Genomic DNA, 19,021 nt, shown 5'->3' on the forward strand with positions numbered 1-19,021 from the left:
AAAGGCCCAGAGAAAAAATTGCTAGGGGTACGTGGGCTCCCTGTGGATGAATAGCCATTCACGTTGCCAAAGGGCAATAAAAATTCTGCATTGTTTTACTAATTTTCCCATTCTTCGTTTTATGGCCGAAATCGTAATAAGAGAGCAGAAGACAATACTATCTAATGGCAAATGAACAATGCAAGCACTCCTGGAATCCCGAGCCGCTGCAGCGGGTGATAAAGCTACAGAGCATCTGGAGTTTGCTACAGCGACAAGCAAATATAAACACATAAATGAAGTTTACAGTTAATCTTCATATTTTTGGAAGTCCTTCAACACCGCTCCAGCAAAAGCTTTTTCAACACCTTAGATTCAAACTGGAATCACCATTAAACCTATCAGGTTTCTGCCCAGCCACAGGAAAAAAAAAAAAAAAAAATGACTTGAATTCCCAGGAGTATTTCTAATTTCTCCGCTTAATTACATCCCTGAATTTTTATTTCATTTTATCCCGTGAGTTTTTTCAATACACGTTTAAGTCATATAATTGAGCAGGCTAAACCCTTCCACACAGAGCAACACAGCTCTTTTTGTTACCCAAATCCCAGCAGTCAATATTCTAGATCAGAGAAGAAAATTCCTGGTTTAGTAATTTGTATGAGACTAAAAGGCGATGCCTTTTCTTAAGTGCTAAAGTGGTCCTCCCGAATTACTGAAAACTGTGAGTTACTGTTTCACTCAACACAACAGTCTTGTACATATTTCTGTCTCAAATTTCCCCTCTAAATGCATAAAAGAAAAAAAAAAAAAAAAAAAAAAAAAAAGTGGCTCAGTGTGTGTTGAAGTTATTTCTTCCTTCCTCTCGTCCTTTACCCGTGGCCCTATTCCATGTGCAGCAGCATCTCCTAGCGGTCACAGCGCCCCAGCTCAGCGGGAAATAAATGCCCTCGGCAGGGGGATTGGTGTTTTCTGGCGCTTCATTCATTACGTTCCCATTTGTTTGTGCAGTAAAGAAGGCATCAGATGGGGTCAGCGTTGGAAATGATGACACGCGGTGGTATTTACCTTTGTTGCCTGAGTTATGAAGGCTCTGGCACTGTGTGGGTTTAATTCCTGCTCGCCAGCTGCGGAGGAAGGCAGGGAGAGCTCTGCCAAACGACCCTCTCCAAGGGTCCTTTGTGGGAAGGGTTCCTCCAAGCCTCAAATCAGATATCGGGTCTAAATCTGCGCTAATTTATAGCATTTAATGCTACTGACTTCCTGGCTTTTATCAGCAGGAATGGAAAAGGTATCCACTTTCGGTGTCAGCAGTTTATAATGAGGACCTTACTCAGCTGAGAAAAAAAAAAGTGCTCGTATGAAATTATAGAAGTACTGCGGCGAATTTCTGGATAGCCAGCAGTTTACAAAGAATCGGGGGAGTACTTCAGCGCTTTCTGCGGGAAGGTGAGGGAGATGCAGAGGATTTCAGGACACTCAAGGCAGCAGAGAGATTACAGGTGCTGCTAACACCGGCTCTAATCTCCAGCTAGCAGGCTGGAGCGAGGCTCATCAGTGTGAGCAGAACCACGCACGGTGTTTGCAACGCTCCCAGAAGGGACATAATCCTCTGAGCTGCTCAACGCCCACTGAATTCCCTTCAGCCACTGCCAGCGCTGGGCACGGCACAAAAGGCCCGTGTTCAAGACACGATCGCTGTTCAGGGCAGCTTAGGCACTCGCTTAGCTCCTCCTGAAGTCAAGATTAAATGTCAGGCACATGCTTCAGCACTTCCCGGAGTCCATCACTTTGAAAGGAACTTGCCTCCCGAATTCATGCCTAACTCTGGTCATTAAAGCCATGCTTACGCTACCCCGATCTGTGCCTGAGCTTCAGTCTTGTTTTTTATTGAAGCCGGCTGAAGAACCTTAAAACACACCAAGTATTTCACCTGCAGTGGTAAAAAAAAATAAAAAAATAAAATAAAAAAGGCAGCAAAGTACCACCTAACTTGTGCTCTCATGTGGTTTCCCATCTTCTGCATAGATAAGCCAGAGAATTTTTTTTATTTTTTTTTTTTTTAATTTCATATGCATCTTGATCTCTGCTTCACTATAATTTCTCTGGCAAGGGAAAACATCCTGCAGCAGGAACCAAGCCAGTATTATTTATTTATTGAGCGCTCCCTGTGTGATTGACATTTACAATACACTCAGGGAGACGCAGGCCCTGTCTCAGGGGTCTGGCAGCCTGGAAAAACAATACAGCTCAGAGTCATTGGCCAGAAGATAAAAGTCAAACAAGCCAACCTCAAACAATTCACCATTTACATCTCAATGCTGCTTTTTTAGACAGATTAAGATAGAAAGAAAAACAGGATTGTGGGGAAAATGAAGATAGAGTGCTAAGTAGAAAAGGCAAAGAAAATGCTATTTTCACTGCATCCAGAAAGGCAAAGTTCACTTGAAGAACTAGGGGATCAAATCCTCAAAAGAACTGAATGATGCTCCTTAATAGGTAAAATTAAAAAAAAAAAAATGCATATGAAAATAACTGCACACATCTTCGGTCTGAAGTGAGAATTAGAAATGTGCTGAGCTCCAGGACCAGCAGCACTTTCCATATTCCCCTCTCCATCTTTCTCCCCTCAGTATTCCTCTGTTAACCTGTATTGTATTCTCCCAGGTAGGAGAATCCTACTAGGCAAAACTAGGGAAGAAAAAGCTCTGATGTACTATGAGTAACTAGCATCCCTGGCAATGCTGCTTCAGTAAATATTAATTTGAATGTGGCACATCCTACTGGTTTGCCAATCATTCCATGCCAGCACTGGAGCTATACATGTATTGTACACTGCTTCTGACTTGCTATAAGCGAATGGAAACATAAAAAAATCCAGCTTTTTTTTTTTTTTTTAATTCTGAAAATAAATTATTAATTAACAACAAAAAAAAGGTTGTTCTTTTTTTTTTTTTTTCTTTGTAATGTTATTCCCTGACATCAGTGACTTCTTCTAATTAAAATCCACACAACCTACAGACACATAAAATGTGAGTCTTGGGGGTGGATTCATGTCCAAAGTCAGCAGAATGCTTCTTGGTTATGGCTCCTGTAGATGTGAAATGTGAATGCCTGCCACTCTTTTTGGGGATCCCCCTGTGCTTGGCCAGCTCTCTTCATGAGTGTACTCAGGGAAGAGTAAAATAAAATATTTGAGCTCAGGCTTCTTAGGTACTCATAGGAAAAAGGTCCCTCGTATCTCTCCTTTCTCCACTTTGCATGAATTGGTTTTGGTTCTGTGGCACAACCCTGGCCTATAAAAAGCAAACAGGAACTACAGAAGTTGTCACAGCTCTGGGAAGCAACAGCGTGAAATTTTGTACATGGAATGAGGTCTCAGCTTGAGGCCTTGGATCATGTGAGGTTAATTTATCCCCTATAAATGCAATCCCCACTCTTACAAACAATAAAATTGTGGAAAAGGTGCCTGTCCAGTTGATTTTTTTCTCCATACTTTGCCCTCAGAATCTACACTTAGACTTAATCTAGAAGGTACTTAAAGACACCATTAATTTGGGGCACATGTTTCTGAAGCAGAATACTGGTTTAAATACGAAAATAAGTACAAGAAAATGGTTGTTTTGATCTCCTGGCCAAAAAGAAAATAATAATTTTGGGGGGAACAACTAGGTATGAAAATGTAAAAGGCTTTTTGACATCTAGGAGAAAAAGAAGGATGACAGGGGCTGAAGCCAGTACGTATCATTCAGTTACATTTCAGGTGATACCCATACTTTCATCACCCTCCCTTTATTTTTACATTCTCCAAGTGTCCAAAGTGCTAAAGATAATATTTCTGACACTGAAAACATTCAATCAAACTCCCAAATGGTGTCAATAGAGAGCTGCCTTTTCTTCAGGTAGAAAATAATTTGCCAGCAAATGTTCATCTACTTCTGTAAGTGCCCCTGAACGGGGATCTCACCTGCAACTAAAGCAATTAAAGGCAGAGGTCTAAGGAGCCTATATATATATATATAGGCTCATATATATAACTGAGGACTGAATTTAGTTGTGAGGAACAGTCAAGCATGTGAGCTTGCAGCTGTGTTCTTAATATTTATTTTTTTTTAATCTGTTTGCTTCAGGATAGATTGTGCTTGAACTTTAAGCACTATTAAAGCAAGCAAGAGTGGAAATAAAGAAACGCTGGTCCAGGTACAACCCTTGTAGGGGACGCAGCTCTAACAGCTCCTGAGGCAGTTCTGCAGATGATTTCAGCTTCAGCTTCTCTCAAGACATAAACCGGCTGCACAGGCAGAGAGAAAAACCAGGAACTCCTCTCACTACAGGCCAAGAAGTGGCAGTGTCTGCTTCTCCTAAGTCACAGCAAACATCTAAAGCAAAATAGTTCACCTCATAAATTGTGTTACAGATCATGCTACTTGTTCTTTCGTAAACAAAATGCTTCCCCTTTGTCCCTGCAGGTGTGATCTGCTCCTGCACTATTTCTAGTGCAAAGTGAAACCACACCGTACAAGGTGCTCCTAAAAGATAAGACGGCAGAGACCTATTTTCAATTCGTTTTAAAGCAAAGGCATCACACCAGAAGTAAGTTGATCTTTACGTACAAAAAATTGCACTCTACATCAGAAAAATATGTAGACCCAGGCACTTTATTCTTGAAAGAAAATCACTAAATTTTTGTGTTGCTGGGTGTTAAATGCTGCAGCGTTTAGCAAAAGACGTGCTTAATGGAGGGGCTGACTCCCCTCCTTCCTGCTGAGGACAATTTGAAATGACAGTGCCACCACTTATTTCAACAAAAGTCAGTGGTGTAAAAATAAACAGTTAATCCCCAAACTACTAAAGGAATAAATAGATTAGAAGGTAGCTGCTGGAAAGAAGCTACAGATAGGTGAAAAGACATAGTTAAAACAGCTAAAGTAAGACTGAGACTGGTAGGGCTGTCAGAACAACAATAAACACAGAAGGCTATTTTTAGATGAGCAGTTTACATGTCTGAAAAGATTAATACAAACATGTCCTTCTGTGTTAATACTACTAGTTGCTTGGAGATGAAACTATTACTGTTTAATTTCTTTTTTTTTTTCATGTACATAATGTTATATGACTCACCTTCTATTACTGCAATCTGTAAGCTTTCTATTAATTACCTTTATTTATTCTTCCACACAGTGAAAGGTACTCTCCATGCTCCTCCCTTGGTTGAACGCAGTGCAGTACTACTCATTAAAATATCTGACCTTAAATAAGTAGTACTTGATGGGGTACTATAAATACACAACTGTAAAGGGAGAATGTGTTGCTTTCTATTATGCCTTTGAGTAAAGTCTTTTCTTAGCAGCATGGAGTTTCAGGTGCCTCCTCATTGATAGTCCCACAGAAGAGGACAAGGCAGGAAGAGCAGAATCTAGCCCTGGTCAACCAGAGTCCGTAACATTTAACTGCCATGACATACTTCCCAACTATTGCCAAAACATCTTGTGAGAGGAATTTTTCAATTAGTTTCAGAGGGCAGCAGTCTCTTCAGATAAATATAGAGGCAATTTCAGCTTCTGATGTTGTTTCAAATGCACACAGAAAACCAGAGTTTCTAAAACATTACTGCAAAGTCGTTGAGGTTTATGGCATTAAGCTGCTGATCCACAGCATGGTACTTTTAAGCTTTAATTGTGCTTGAATGGTTTAATTATCTTCTATTTTAGTTTGGATGGTTTGATCTGCAGTTCACATGAGCCTATCTCACTGCTCTCATTCACATGAGAAACCCTTTGAAGCCAAGGGTGTTACCATATGACTGAGCTCCTCAGGACCCACAGCGTACATACACAGCGGTGCCTGCGCAGTCATGTAATGTAGGGGAGGAACTTTGTCTTCTGGTTCAGGTCAGTAGATTTCTTAGTGCCCCTGCAAAGATACAGTGGGGAGCGGTGACTCAGACATCCAGACAAACAGAGAAACTATTTTTAGACATAAGTTCACCCGTTTGCACCACGTTGCTCTTTTAGATGTAATGGCAAGGTTAGCTTTGGGGGCAAGCTGCACATCTGGAGCCACCGGAGGAGGAAGGGAGCTGCAGTGGTTTAGATGAGTCATTGTTCCATCTTAATGGAAAAAACTATAAAAAACTGCCAGAGAGTAATAGATCTTTCAGGGGTTTATTAGTTTTACAGGTCTTATAAAAATTACCAGAAAAATATAAAACTTTAATAGCTGAAAACTCGAAAGGTTTCATGAGCTTAAGCTCAGTCGGTTTGAATCGAGGCATAGCTACACTTCTACAGCTGGGATGTGGCAAGCACACTAGCTGCAAAAAATCCCCCAGATTCTCTTGCTTTTGTTCAGCTGTCCTCTAAGGTCACACAAAAATTTCTAGAGTTTCTCTTTGTACAAAATCTCATGAAAATATGTAGACCTCTGGTTATAGTTGACTTGTAGGCTCTTCCTTAGCCACAGCTTGCCTGGTGATTTCTAATTATTAATGCCGGAGACAGAAGTGTGCAGCTGATGAAACCACTAAAGAATATTACAAGTGTAGCTACAGATATGTATGTTCACCTACACTGCATACTCAAGGGACTTACCAGGCATAATTGCCAATTGGGAATATGTATTCAGAATCCTAGATTCAGAGAATGGTTGGGGTTGAAAGAGACTTTAAAGATCGTCTGATTCCAACCCCTCTGCCATGGGCAGGGACACCTCCACCAGACCAGGTTGCCCAAAGCCCCAGCCAGCCCAGCCTTGAACACTTCCAGGGATGGGGCACCCACAGCTTCTCTGGGCAACATCTACAACTTCTCTGGACAGAAGTAAGAATGTAGGTCATGTTAAGTAAGAACATATGTCATACTTCCTGATGTGAAGAGGTATCACAGAAATTATAGACCAGCCTGTAAACACAAGAGACCCATCATTAGGTTACAAGATGGAACTACTCTGACTTTTAGTCTTGTGACTTCTCGGACATAAACGATATAATACATAGCTATATTCAGCAATTATCAAATCAGCTGTAGCAGTTTGCAGAGCTCATAGCCTTGGTCCAGAGGAGAGTGAAATCATCTTTTCATGTCACTTATAGCCACCCTAGGATGATGACAATGTTGATGCCAACGGTGGCTGGAGCACTACCATCATGGTAGTGACAATTCCCTTTATCCTGTAGGTATATTCGTAGGGACTGGTAAAGATGCTGTCTGTATAGAATGCACATGCAAGGTTTTCCTGAGAGCTGGTGAAACCACAGTCAGGGAGATCCTGTTGCTTTCTAAGCCTTTTCCATTAGAGGTACAAATACCCCATGAAAAAGAAAAATAATCTAAAATTAAGCACAGCTCAGTCTTGTGTACCCACATTGAATATGTCAAGTGCTTGAGGAAGACAGACAGAAGCCTTGCTCATTGCTGAGATAAAAAAATTCCTCAGATGTCCCTATGTACCCTGAGAAGGGCAACGGCCAGGCAACCACACTCCTCCTGTGGCTGTAGACCATGCCCAACCACAAATCCAGGTGAAAGAAGATCTCTTCACAAAGAAGAACTGGAGATTAAAGAAGCAGCTACAGATTACAAACAAAGATTCTTTTCCCCTGCATACCATCAGCCAAAGAGAGGGTGAGCAGCATTACTTGAATAGTAAAGGAAATAAAACACACGGAAAGGAAATCTGCACGTGTAAGAAAGCTGAGTTGTGTCACAACTGATTTCTCTTTCTCTGTTAGGTTTTAGATCTTCCAAAGATTTTTACTTAAAATGGAACATGATTACCCTGGGGCCTCTTATACTAATTATCCAGCTCCAAATGAAGTATAGCACATAACTCACCCAGTAGATCCAGGGATTTATCCTTCAGTCAGATGCAGAGGTCACCCAAACAGAGACACACTTTATATCAAGATTTACATCAAGATTTTTGATTTGTCTTTTGCATTCTGGAAAGCAATTGTAGTATGGTGACTACAGGCGACTTACCCAGACACAACAATGGGAATGCAGTTTGGGACTTCTGACTGTGAAAACATGAAGATTTTCCACTTTGCACTGAAGTGGCCCACTTCCTGTAAGAAAAGATAGGGAAGATAATTAGAAATGTATTAGGGAACTAGGGTGACCCACAGCTATATATTGTTGATGGAGATAATAAAAGCACCTAATTTTGGCATTCTGCTTCTGAAATGTATGGTAAACTGGAAGAAACTTGGCTTAGTTTTGCTAAAGGTCAAAACTATTTCTAACACAGCTTTGAATTATTTTTGTTCCCAGATTTTCCCCATTGCAAAAATAACTTTTGCTCTCTAGGCTTGGACATGTAAAGCCCCCTTTATCAGATTACAGGTAATGAGATACACTGTCATGTTTTCCTTCCCCAAACCCAAGTGACAGAAGGACCTTTTTGTGTCATTTCGAGACTTCCTGCACCAAAGGTCACGAGAAATCTGTTAGCAATTAAGCCTTACCACCTGGCTGAAGAAAACACAATCCTTTTTTAACTCTGACATAAAATTTCCTAACAAAAATAGAATTATTCCAAGTAATATGTAAAGTTGCTTACGTCTGCAGAATCACATCTTGAAACAGTAGTTTACAGGCTGGTGCATAACGATTGATATATTTCTATTGTTTTAAATGGAGGCTAAGAGTTGTAATGGACGTTCATATGCGTATTTAGGGAACTTCCGAGTAATACAAAGGAAAATGAGCCATGTGCACCTTGGAATAAAATCATGGACTGGTAGGAGCTACACTTTTTTTTTTTTTTCTCGTTTTTGCACAAGTGGTCGCATGCGTTATGGCCATTTTCTCATTCCTCAGAACCATAAAGAATTTCTTACTGCTCTGAGCTTGTTACCAGACTAAGTGGAAGCAACAGCCTAGTTGAGCCAGCTCATGTGTTATTCCTTTCATGATAGCATTAACTGCACACATTAATACTCAGTTGTTGCTAACACATTCAGATTCATTATAAATGAGGAAAATAAAATTAATGGATTTGAGTCTATGGTGGATTTCCATTAGGGGCTTGTGTTCTAGCTGCCAACACATCTGGATTTCCTAGGAGTGAATGGGTTTAACCACCATGTAATTATTGTTTGTGGAAAATAATTAATTAACCATGCAAAAGGTTTTGTAAAAGCATTTAAAACAATGGGAAATTTTGCAGTTGCCTCTTCTTGCTTTTAGCACAATGATATTTTAGCCCAGTGATATATTTCCCTTTCTGTTTGAGCAGATATTGAAATATTAAAATAGGCACTGCAGTACTTTTCTCAGATTGTGATACAGGATACATTCACTGTCTCATGATACAATTAGGGAGTTAGAGAAACGAGTCTTTGGAAGGGGAAAACCATTGTTAAAATACAGTCTCACATGTGCTGCATGCTGTGGCAAAGGACAGTAGTAGTATCATGAAGCATTCCTGCACCTTTTAAGATGGTATCGAGAATGAAATATATATATATATATATATAGTTGTCCTTATTTCTGAATATTTTTGCTGTCGTATATTTCACACAAGTATGTTTTGGGGATGGAGGATGGGTTCAAAAGAACTAGCTCCAAGAGTGGAACATGTCAATCCTATCACAACAACACAGCCCTGGCAGGGGCTGCAGCAGGTCACCTGCACCAAAGCTGGATGACAGCAGGACCCTCACCATGTTTGCCTTACCTGTTCAGAGTCCTTTAGTTATGGCAACGTCACACCACTCCCATGTCACCTCATCCTTCAGTATCTTCAGGTAATGTTTTTTCTTAATAGATCACCTGAACTTCTCTGCGTGTTGAGCCCATTAGTTCTTGCCCTAGTTTATCAGGACGTGGTAAAGAAACTGTTTATTTCGCTAGCTTAAAGAAATTGTATCTTTCAGAGATGGATTTACAGTCTCTCAGATGACTAATGGAGGCCTGCACAAGTATCTGGCACCTCTGCATAGCACCAGGGGGTGTGCAGGCTGAGACACTTTCAAATACAGCCAGTCTCTCCAATACTTAGAGATGCACTGCATGCTTTGAACGAGTAACTGTAACAGGGCTGGATCATATGCTTAGCATATGGGCAAAGCAATTAACCACATATTTAATGACAGACACGCATAACTAGTAGGAAAAACAGCATGCAGCCAGGGAAGGAATTGGTAAAGTGTTTGTAGCAAGTAAAGGTGACTCAGTGTTGTCGGTCTTTATGACAGCTGCTACGATCACCAGTATGGATTTTTGCGCTTTCAACTTCCAAAATGAGGTACTTGAGCAGTGCACCCAGTAGTGCCTGGGAGAATGACAGGAGACTGGTTGTAGAGGCAGGCACACAGGCAAAATGAATATGGGCTGTGGATAACGCTGTACTGGAAGGAGGTCCTTTGCCAGCTGAACAGGGGTGGCTCAACAACACTTTTGTTTCTGTTTAGATAATATAGAGCATAAGGTCTATATGGCGAGTGAAAAGCCTTGCCTCACTATTCCTTGTCAACGCCTTGATGAGGGAAAGCAAGATGAGGCTTTTCAGCCTTCTGGATGAGGAATAGTGTGGTGACATTTTTCAATCTTGTTGATGAGGAAGGACATCGAGGCCATGGAGCGTGTCCAGAGCCAGATTATGATGCTGGTGAGGGGCCTGGAGCACAAGTCCTGTGAGAGGAGCTGAGGGAGCTGGGGGGTTTGGGCTGGGGAAGGGGAGGCTTAGGGGAGACCTCATTGCTCTCTGCAGCTGCCTGAAAGGGAGATGTGGGGAGCTGGGGTCGGCCTCTGCTCACGGATAACTACTGATAGGACCAGAGGGAATGGCCAGGGGAGGTTTAGGTTGGCAATGAGGAGACATTTCCTCTCAGAAAGAGCAGCCAGGCGTTGGGACGGGTTGCCCAGGGAGGTGGCGGAGTCCCCGTCCCTGGGGGTGCTCAAGGACAGGTTGGACGTGGTGCTTGGGGACACGGCTAGCGGGTGACACTGGTGGTAGGGGACGTTTGGACCAGCTGATTTGGGGACCTCGCTCTCCCTTCCCGAGGCCTTTCCCCCTCCCACAGCCTCCCCGCGGGGCCTCCCGCAGCCGGGGGAGGGCGGCGCCGCCACCGGGGCGCGGAGGCTCCGCCAGGGGCCGCTGTGGGCGGCGGCGGCGTTAGCGGCCGGCGGCGGGAGCGGCTCTCGGGCCCGGCTGCGAGCCCTGCCCGGCCCTGCCCGGCCCTCACGGGGCCCTTTGGGGCGACCCCCGGCCGCTCTGCGGGGCGGAGCGGGGCGCTGAGGGGAGCCATGTCCGCGCCTGCCGGGCTGCCGCCGCGGCCGCCCGCCGCCATGTACCCGGCCGGGCCCGCAGCTTCCCGGGAGGCCGCGGCGGCCGAGGGCGGCGCTCCGCGCTGCCACAACGGTGAGGGGCCGCCGGCCTGTGGGGTGCTCGGGGGTCGCTTCTGCACCTCGGGTGTGGAAATTGGGGGGGGTTTGGGGGAGGTTTTTGGGGGAAGGGGGTCGGGGCCTTGGTGCTGTGGGGTCAGGGGGCCCGTGCGGCGGGGCTGGGGGGAGCTGTGGGTGGTGGCTGGGGGGTGGAGGTGAAATATTCGCAATTCCCCAAAAAGCGGCTGGGTTTTCACGCTCAGCTCCTTGCTTTTAAGCCGTGGGGGGGCTGCGAAACCAGTTCTTTGTTAAGTTTTTAGACAGCCTGCCTCCGCGCCGTGCCCGCCTAACCCTGCTCAGGCCTCGTCGTATCCCTCACGGGGCTGGGGCTGCGGTGGGCTTTGGTCTTTTTTTGGGGTTTGACCTCCAAAATCTTCCCTCGTGGATGTGGTTCACGTCTAAAACTGGCTCCCTGCGTGCCCCAGAAGGAGGTTTCGCCTGCAGGTAGTGCAGGGGATGGAAAGGGAGGTAAGCACATAATCTAGGCAGAAACCAATGCCTCGGCTGCGCTCTGCAAACTTGAGTATTGCAAAGCTGAAATTTCTCTGCGTTGCTCACGAAATTCCAACTTACGTGGCTTTTAGTAAAAATACCACGCTGTCAGGACTCTGGTACAGCCTCCTCAGTGAACTCGAGGTATGTTTGACAGAAACAAACAGAAACTGACACTGCCTATTCCCCTTGTGTTTTTAACTGAATGAAGCAGTAATTTTAAAGGGCCATCATTAGGATCTATTATTTTAATTAGTTAGTTTCATGCTGCTGTCAATATTCTATCTTTTACACCCTCTAGTAAACTATTTGTTTACTGTGAATCCAAGGTATGCTCTTTTTTTTTTTAAATTCTGAAAGTTTTATAGTGTGTAGTAATAATCTTGCATTTTTATCATATAACGTGCTAGCTGCTTGGCTTACCTTTGCCTTCTGTGTTCATAAATCATCAGATATATACCACGGTAGGCTAAGAAATCTGAATTTGTGATTTCATGTGTTTTAACAACACTATTCCAAAGCTTCTAGATGAGTTTATCAGCCTTCTTCAAGTACTACTCTTGTGAAGTTGTAATACAGGATTCCTTTTTTTTTTCTTTTTTTAACAACTGTAATAGGGGGAATAGCAACAAAAAAAGAGTACTGGAGACTGCCATTATGTCACATAGAAACTAAGTTTCACAAAGAAGGTAGTCATTGCTTTTGAAATTCCCTTTTACATCAGTATAAGGAAGGTTAAATGTAAGACACTTTAGTGAATACAACTATTTTTGTGTTGGCTGTAAAACAGGCGGTTTCGGTTGTTTGGAGTGCACTATACATGTTAGTTTCATAAAATCTAGATTTTTCAGATTAAGCCTTTGAAGTTCTGGGGGTCTGACGAAAGAGAGGCTGCTTCTTACAGAAAGAAAGAAACTCATTGCATGTAGGGTGATATTTCCAAGGATGTTCAGCTTTGTATTTAATAGGATTTACCCAGTCCAGTGACCACAGTCATTTGAGACCTCTGGGGACTTTAGTGTTAGTATAAAAAAAAAAAAAAAAAGAGTATTCTTTTCCCTCTCCATGTCTTTGGTTTGATTCCACTTTTAAATTCAGTAATTTAAAAAGAAAGGGGTCCTTGCCTGGTATTTTGTTTGGCAGTCAGGGGCTCGTACCCGCAATTCTTCTGAATTAAGTTTTGCAAGTTCATGAAAATTTTACTGTAGCAGTTTTACAGGTAGCTTTATACATAGTCAGAAAATGACTTGTTTCCGAACACCAGCATAATGAGATGTTGCTTGTTAAATTAGTGTTAAAAATGGTGTATTTTCCCTGTAGCCATCGAAGACTTCAGTGTTAATGGTATAATGGATTGAAGTTTGTAATTCTGAGAGGTGAACTCTTCTGAATTCCCATGTTTCTTGAGACATTTTTTGACTATAGTGTTATCCACGAGTGCTTTGTAAGATTACCGTTTGTATCATCAGGATATTGATGATATATGATACATTTCAAGATACTCATTTCAGTTACGAAGTCCTTTAGGACTGGTCTGCATCCCTCCTCCCAGGTTGGATCCTTTGGATAGTTTCAGTTAAATTTGATACCGGGGGTAGAGGTATGAAGTTCCTGAAAGCTTTGTGAAACTGGGAAGCTGACTGATGTGAGAGCTCAGCAGTGACTTGATTTGCTGGGTCCTTTGCTGGCAATTAAGGACGTGCAGAGCTTGATGAGGTGTGGTCAAGCTGCCCCAAGTCCAGCTGGTTAGAGAGACCAGGGAGCTGCGGTGAGTGTTCTCTGCAGTGGACACGGATGATAAAAGCTGCGGACACCTAACAGGTATTCTTGACAGAAAGGGTGGTTTTATTGTAGGGTATGCAGATTGCATGGAGGGTGTGTGACAGAAGGCTCAGTTATTCAGGTAAGAGAAGGCTTGGGCATGAATACACACACGACACCAAGAAAGCCAAACTTTCCCAATTTATATAGGTGTTTGTATAGCCATGGCACCTTTTTTTTTTTTTTCCTCCTATAGTGTTGTGGGTTTTTTTCTCCTTAAAAAGTGATAAAGCTTTCAGGGTTCACCTGCTAATATACGTGTGCTTACACATTATAAGGTATTAATTTGTTGGTGGAAGGAGGGGTTCCTTGCTTTCCCCTGTGGAGATGGCATTTTAGCCGTGTGCTTTCTGTGTGCAGGTAAGTTTTTCAACTCTTCTTACAGAGTTTTCTGGAAGAGAGTTGTCAAGGAAGGTACGCTGCCTGAGACACCAGCACAGCTCGTGCACTTAACCAGATCTCAAAATGACACCAAAAACATACCCACATTTCCAGCGCTGAAAACGGCCCAATTATCTAGTCATCATTAGCAGCTTCAGCTACTAATAGCACTGAGAAATTACTTTGTTCATGTTCTTCACGATGAAATGGACAAAAAACTCAGTGCAGATAATGGGAATGATCTTTCCTCTGTAGTTGTAAAAACTTGCTTTGAAAGGACCGGGAGTTTGAAATCCGAAAGATTGCTTTTCAAATGTCAGCTGTGTCTTTCTTAATGAGTTCTTGATGGGATTCATACTCTCTTGTGTCGTTTTAAGCTCATAATGGATGTTAGGAATAGGAATAAAGGCAACTTGGACATTCTGTAGCGTGATAACTGGGATCTTGTAATATAATCTCCCCTTATGGTATGTGTTTTTAAACCAGAGATGGATACTGCAAGGCTTTACGAGATGATTTGATGTGCAGCCTTTTATTTAAAGTGAGGTGCTCCTAAACCAGTTTCTAAATTATACTTGCTCAGTTAGTTTATTCAGCATACCATGCCATAGTAGCACAAATGCACAGCCTCCTCAGCTAAAACAACTTTCCTTGCCACCTTTGACGTTGTAGCTGCTTACAACAGTAAGCCGTGACAGACGTAAGTTATTTGTGTATTTTTCAGTTTGCTCTTTCAGACTTCCAAAAAGCAGGTTGAAAGTCTGCTAAAGGTCACGTAAGTGCAGCCTGGAGTTAGTTGTCGGTGAGTCACCAACTTGAAAATCATTCTCCCTTAAAGGAGAATAAGCTATGGAGCATTAGGAAGCAGCTCCCACTTTTTCAGAAGAGCGGTGAATCAGAAGCAGAAAACTACGTGTGGCTCCAAATTGTTAGTACGTCTCTAGTTTTTTATGTCTGTATTTTCTTAAGCTCCTTTTGCTTATTCCCTAAAGGCCTTTCTGTCTCTTGGCCCAGCAGTCCAAGTTACTGTTGTTTGTTTGTTTGTTAGCCTTCTCTTCTGCTCAGTGTTCTGGGTTTGTCACTTACAAAAAGTCACTTTTAATATCATCAGAGAACAATTTTGGACAGTGTGTTCCTTGCTTACAACATTCTGTTAACAAATCATTATCAAAATTGCCTTGCAAGTTAATCACAGACCACCTGGATGTTACTTTGAGAACAGTGACTTCCCAGAATTTGATTCTTCAACAGAAGCACGTACAGAAGTAATGCTTGTGTTTTGTGATCGCAGTAAGTGCAGGGGGGCAAATCGACAGTTCGTTATTGGCACAGCTGCTGTTTAATGCGAGTGGCACGGTGTCGTGCTGCGGGTTTCTATTCACTGAGAGCTGGGAAATAACACGGGCACACAGCGGGATGTAAGCAGTAGGGTGTGGTGAGTTTAAAAAAGGAAATGATCCAGGGAAACGCATGTACGGTTCACTGGAAAATAAAACAGGGTGCAGGAAAAGAAATTGAGGGAGACTTGAAGATTTACCATTGATCGATTTGCATTAAAAAATAAAAATAAAAAAGGACATACTTTATGTTTGGTCTCTAGCAAGCAAGTACTTGTTCTACCCTTGCAGGACCAGTATGTAATTAACCTCTATTGTTGCAGAGGCGGTTGCAGTGACAGCTGAGGTCAGTTTCTCTGATACAACCCCCTACCTGATGGAAGTATCAGGCAGTAAAAAAGTGCCTTGTCAGGTACCTGGTGGTTTCATAAAAATGATGCTTTTTTGTAAAAGCATAAAATAACATAAAGGAAGATCAATGCTCTAAAGCACTTTATCTTGGTCACCATGTTGGGGAGTTGTAAAGACAATGTTGACGGACTGATGTGACTGCAGCTTTTCGTTTTCACTTTCTGTAGGGTATATTGTTATTTTCAGACAATGAAATACCAGTTTGGTGCTTGTCATTGCTCAGTATTTGCTTCAGTATTTTCCTAAAACCTTAAAATATTCAAAGTAGAGCTGTGATGCATAGGATCCTGGCATGGAAAGCATCCATTTTTCTGGTACTTTTGTGTGTATGCAAATTATTTCAAACACAGTATTTTACATGCATTGTACTTGGTTTGTTCTTTTTGTTCTGTTGATGGACCTTGACCTCAAAAACAGGGAGGGAAATCAAGGAGAAAGCAGTTGTTTGTTAGTTGCAGTAGGTACAGAGTTCGTTGGCACTACCAGCAGATGCACCTTGAATATATTGAGATGTTTTCTTTTCATTCCAGGTCCTGTGCAGAGTCCGATGCAGTTCCCTGCTGGCTATGGCTCGCATCCTCCAAACTACAGTGCGCCCTCAGGACACTATTCCCAAGTGCCCAATAAAGCTGTTTCTCCACACGTGGATAATCAGTACAGAGCTAGTTACCACTCCAGCTACTATTCAGCACCAGCACAAAATGTCATGGCCCCTTCGGTGGGTCCCAACGTGTTGAATACCCGGGAATCGCAGCAGTTCTACAACAAACCTCCCCATGCAGCGGGGCCGGCTGAAGGACCTGTGCAAGGAGCAATACCACCTGCACCCTACTTGCATACGAGTGCTCCACAGTCATATTCAGCGTTTGGTAATCACTACAGCACTTCTGTCAGCTCTTCAGTGGCATCTCAGGGATTTCCCCTTAATTCTGATCATTACGCTATGCCCGTGGTTTCTAGTGCCGTGTACCCTAACGTTTCCTATCCTCCTGCAGCTACTGGCAGCATGTATGGGCAGGCGTTTACTTCTCAGAGCCTACCTGCTGCCGGACAGTTCAAAGAGACAAATATGTTGTCTAGCCCGAGTACATCAGTACCTCATTCGCTTCAACAGCATGTTCCTGTGGGATATAACTCAACGTTATCGACCGTTTCATCTGCTCAGCCCGTTCAAGACAACCTCAGCAGGAACCTCACTGGATCAGTTGCTAAAGTAAACAACCAAATAAATACAGGTACAGTATTAGTTGAATGATAGTGAACTTCCAGATGTGCCTGGGAAACATCAGAAATCACGGTTTTGTTGCTTCGTACTTACTCAGTATGTAAAATTTTGTATCACAAGTTTGAATTCTGTCTTTATTGATTTTTGAGGCGTTTCTCATTTGGTTATCACAGTCTTGACAACAGCAGCTAATTGTATCACTGACATGTTCCATTAAATGATGCAGCAAAAGACCCTACTGGGCAGATGGTTTTAGGGTTTTGGTTTTTCTGGTTGGTTTGTGGTTGTTTTTTTTTGGTTGTGTGTTTTTGCTTGTTGTTTGTTTTTGCATTTTTAAGTTGGCTTGGAAGGGAAGTCTTTTGTGCTGTTTTGAAGGAAGGTATTGATTCTTAGGTATGTCTATTGAAAATGTACTTTTTTTTTCAGTCTCTGTCTAGAGAGTTTTATTGTTAACTCAGGAGTTGAACTTGTTCTGTAACATACACCAAAGTGAATGTGTGCGCTCTTCTCTTCAGGAATTTCAGGAAAAGTGAAAGCCTAAATGAGTTAGGGGTCAATTAGTTGTGTTTTTTGTTTGTTTGTTTGTTTTTTAATAAGCATTTGAATGAGACAGCCATTTAGGTGTTTTTAGATGATTTTTGTGAGCAACAGCACAATGATTTTGACGTGGATGCAGCAGTAGAGAATTGAGGTTTTGAGGGTGCCAGGTGAGGACAAGCAGACTGAGTCCTTGCGGGTAGCTGCAGCTTCTGCTGCTTTATGGGAAAACTGACAACAGCTTTGAAGGGTAAGAAAGGTGGAAGGGATTAGAGATGTGGGAGGGCACGCACAACACAAGGGAACATTCTGCTCCTCATCTGTATTCTCCAAATAGTGCGTCCAAGCAAATTCTGCTCGTCTTACTGTGCTGGTAATGTTCTGGTGTTGTGCAGTTCCTACTTGTAAGCTGTGCAAGACCAACAGTTTTTCTTTCTGATGAGACAGATGTTAGAGAATTGTAGAATGTTTCTTTTTTTTTTTTTATACCAGTTATTTCAGATTATAGTTAAGCATTGGAATTGTTTTCAGAGTCCTTGTAGCTGAGGTTTTCTAAGACCAAGGACTTACGAAAAACATGGTTTTGATGATGGTAAAGCTTTGACTGGGGAAACCAACAGAGCTTAAATCAAGTTCATACAGTACGTGTCAAGGTTGAATTCATTTTCAATGTTGGTTGTTTTTTATTATTTTTTTTTCCCAAACTGTGATACAGACTGGCATCCTTTAGCACAGTTTTAGAAGATGAAATAGTAGATTTGAACTCTGTCTTTATATGGTGTTGCAATTATATGGTTTTCCTTACTATTTCAAAAATGAAATAAAATACTGTTAAGAAAAGTAGAAGGGAGAGTTTTAAAAAGCTTCTGAAATTAATGGTATTTCAAGGCTGAGCATTACAAAAAAATATTTCATGGACTAAAGGTTTAAAAGTATGTCTGAAAAATGAACTGTGGGTACAGAATGTATAGCTGGACTTTGCGGAACGCAGGTATCCCTCTGGGCTATTGCAGGAGTTGTACGGAAAAGATTTCTTGTTTGTTCAGAATCCTTCCAGAATAGTGAGATTTGCAGTGGTCATATGAAAACCATCTATTGGTTGGTCAGACTGTAAATGCTTTATTTAGAAGTCTTTCATTTAAGTGCATATTATTTCTCCTCCTTTTTATTTGAAACCTTACTGTTTCATATCTTTCGTAGTAAGGAGCAGCTGTATTGAAGGTGAGGCAACATAGCTGGCCAGACTCTGAAGAACAGTCACAGATGCTTTACTCCTGAGCCATTCAGTGCACTTCTTAAGGGAGTGATTGAGTAAACACATGGCCTCGAGAAGAAGTAATAATTTCATGCTTAAATTTCCAAGAGCTGATGATAGAACTGATTGTGGTAGTAGTGTGTAATAGGTACATGCTTCGTAGTTATGAAAATGAACACTAGTCCACTGGTTTTGT

General features: G+C 42.2%; 1 protein-coding gene across 3 annotated transcripts in view; it reads left to right on the top strand.

The window, feature by feature from the left end:
• Positions 1-11,071: 11,071 nt before the first annotated feature.
• Positions 11,072-19,021, top strand: part of SEC24B (SEC24 homolog B, COPII coat complex component) — a 43,165-nt gene continuing 35,215 nt past the window's right edge. For all 3 annotated transcript variants that reach the window (XM_068681957.1, XM_068681955.1, XM_068681956.1), the window contains exons 1-2: positions 11,072-11,343; positions 16,339-17,043. In XM_068681957.1, the coding sequence (XP_068538058.1) occupies positions 11,229-11,343; positions 16,339-17,043 (820 nt within the window). In that variant the 5' untranslated portion in view covers positions 11,072-11,228. The remainder of the gene's footprint in view (positions 11,344-16,338; positions 17,044-19,021) is intronic.

The sequence above is a fragment of the Anas acuta genome, chromosome 4 (assembly GCF_963932015.1).
Source record: "Anas acuta chromosome 4, bAnaAcu1.1, whole genome shotgun sequence".
Lineage (NCBI taxonomy): Eukaryota > Metazoa > Chordata > Aves > Anseriformes > Anatidae > Anas > Anas acuta.